The following is a 2,530-nucleotide window of genomic DNA, read 5'->3' as shown; positions in this document are numbered from 1 at the left end:
ACGCAGAGAACTACAAGCCGCGACCCTGAGGACTCGCCTCCCCAGCCTGCCCCGCGGCGCGCCTGCATCAACTGCTCATGCGTCCCGGGCGCCGGCTACTGGAGGCTTCGCTGTGACCTCCGGCAGCTGCAGGAGAAGATGGCGGCTGTCGCCAGGCTCTCCCACAAGGTGACAGGCACCCCACCTCCCCTGCTGGGCCTGTCTCCTCAGCCCGGCCCGGCTCCTCCTCGGCTGGCCCTGGGCAACCCCGTGCTTCTAACCCTGTCTGACTGCTCTTCCCTTCCCCCCTCAGGTCCGCTTCTTCAGCACCGGCCTCGTCCGCCCCGCCACCCATCTCGTCAAGGTAAGCCGTTGGGAGGGTGAAGGAAGTGCTGTGGGGACGCCCCCGGGGAGGGGGACCCCCCACGGGCCGGCGGTGCTGCGCATGCGCGGGGCCACCCCTGCGGGGGAGGGGACCCCCACGGCTTAGCAGTGCTGTGTATGTGTTGGTGGCCCCTGCCTGGCCTGCCCTAGCCCTTAGGGGGCGCCATCGGGCTTGGGCCCTTGTTGGGCGGGGGGGCAGACCAGCCTTGCCTGTGGCTGCACCCTTGGGTGCAGGGAGATGGGAGCAGCTGGGCCCTATGGGAGCCTGCCAGTGGGTTGGCAACCTCTGGCGGGGGTGTTGCAGGCAGAGCTGTACCCTGTCTTGTTTTCTCAGCTTCGCTGGTTCCCTCCTCCAACACTTTCCGCCACTGCCGTGGCAGTGGTGTGATTTGAACTAGAACACGTTTCATGCACTTTAGTTCAAAGCCCACCGCCACCACTTTCTCAGTGCAGATGAATATGACAAATGGGTGCTCTTAATAAGCATGGGTCGCTAATTAAAAGCACCTAGCACCACATCGGAAGCATGTGTAAAAATGTCCTGGGTGTTGGCTACAGCCAAGGCTGAGGACTGTGGCTGGGGTCTTCCAATGCTCCTGCTGGAAGCAAAGCCAGAGGTTCCCAGCTAGGGGGGTTGCCCCTCTGCTCAGGGACAAACTGATCACCAGGTTTGGGGTAAGGAAGGAATTTTACCCCATGGTCAGCTTGGTACGTACTGAGGGGTACGGGTCAGGGGTTGCTTCCCTCTAGCAGGACACAGTCTCTGCCCAGGACCTCCTGAAAATATTGCCAACATTTCATAGAAGCAGGATGCTGGCTGCCATGGCTCCCTTGCTTTACCTGCAGCAGGTTAGGGTGTTAGATCTGTGTTGTGTCAGGGCTGACAACAGTATATGTAGAGTGTAGATGAAGGATGGTGCAGGAGAGTTTGGCTAGGGTTGGGGGGTTGGACTAAATGACCTCTGGAGCCCCTTGTCCAGCCTGGCTTTTTTAGGATGCTGTGAAGTCCTACCCTACTCCCCTCCCCTATGGCTCTAGCTAGATGCCAGCTCAACAGCTCTCAACTGGGGGTGCAGCACTTACTTCAGAGGGTTATTGGAAGGGGACACGGAGGGTAGAAAGATGGAGAACCACTGAGCTCAACTGTGAGGCATGGCATGTTTCCTAGAGTGCACTGGAGTCTCCTGATTGGGATGACAATCAAGGTGCCCTTTGACCACTTCAGACCAGGTTGTTTTCACCAGCCCCTCTAATTGCAGGTCCCCAGAAAAACATGCTGATTGCAGATTACCTTTGTTCTGCTAGTGCTTGGCGCTCTTAGTTTTCTGCCTCCAGCCAGCTAAATGCAGAGGTGTCTCAGCTGCCCTAAGATTTCCTACTCAGTGTGACACAGACATGAGGAAGCCATAGTATGTGCACTGAGAAATGGGTCCTGTCTGGGAGTAGGACAGGCTTCCAGCGGCTCGTGGCCTCTGCCCCACTGCAGACCAATCCTGAAGGACATGGAAAGACCTTGCTGTGGGGTTGTTCTGAAATTTCCAACATCAGTGCTGATAAACGCGTTATTTATAACCGTAAAAGCACAATATGGACTTAAACTTACTGCTTTTTATTTCATACTGGGGAGGCATCACAAGTTGGTTTTCCAAAAATTATAATTAATGTTCTGTTAGATCTTATGTGAATTTCCTGTTTGAATCTTAGGGCTGGAGCTGCATTTTCAGAGATTACTTCTAGTCAGAACGATTGTACCTCCTGATGCAGGAGGTACATGGTCCCACTAGGGGGAATGCTTTGCTGGACCTGGTATTGGCAACGGGGGATGACATGGTAGGGGACCTACAGATCGGTGGTCACCTGTGGGTCAGTGATCACCAAATAATAGAATTTACCATAAGACGTCAAGTGGGTAAGGTAACTAGTAGGGTGGAAGTGCTAGACTTTAGGAAAGCTGATTTCAATTAACTCAGGCGATTAGTCAAGGACGCACTGCAGAGTAGGAGTTTTGAAGGGATGGGAGCCCAGGAAGGGTGGCTGTGCCTTAAGGAAATGATCCTTCGGGCACAGAGGGAGACGATCCTGATGCGAGGAAAAAGAGGGAAAGGGGCCAGAAAGCTTCCCTGGCTGACCAGAGAAATCCAGAGCAGCCTACGGGCTAAAAGGGGAA

The 2,530-nt window shown here is 55.1% G+C and overlaps 1 protein-coding gene across 1 annotated transcript in view; it reads left to right on the top strand.

The window, feature by feature from the left end:
* Positions 1–2,530, top strand: part of ATP5PO (ATP synthase peripheral stalk subunit OSCP) — an 8,205-nt gene continuing 5,675 nt past the window's right edge. Inside the window, exons 1-2 of the mRNA XM_006025697.2 lie at positions 1–168; positions 293–343. Of these exons, the coding sequence (XP_006025759.1) occupies positions 139–168; positions 293–343 (81 nt within the window). The 5' untranslated portion in view covers positions 1–138. The remainder of the gene's footprint in view (positions 169–292; positions 344–2,530) is intronic.

Source organism: Alligator sinensis, unplaced genomic scaffold, assembly GCF_000455745.1.
Source record: "Alligator sinensis unplaced genomic scaffold, ASM45574v1 scaffold966_1, whole genome shotgun sequence".
Lineage (NCBI taxonomy): Eukaryota > Metazoa > Chordata > Crocodylia > Alligatoridae > Alligator > Alligator sinensis.
Note: the sequence above shows the minus strand (reverse complement) of the source record. Positions and strands in the feature narration are given on the sequence as shown.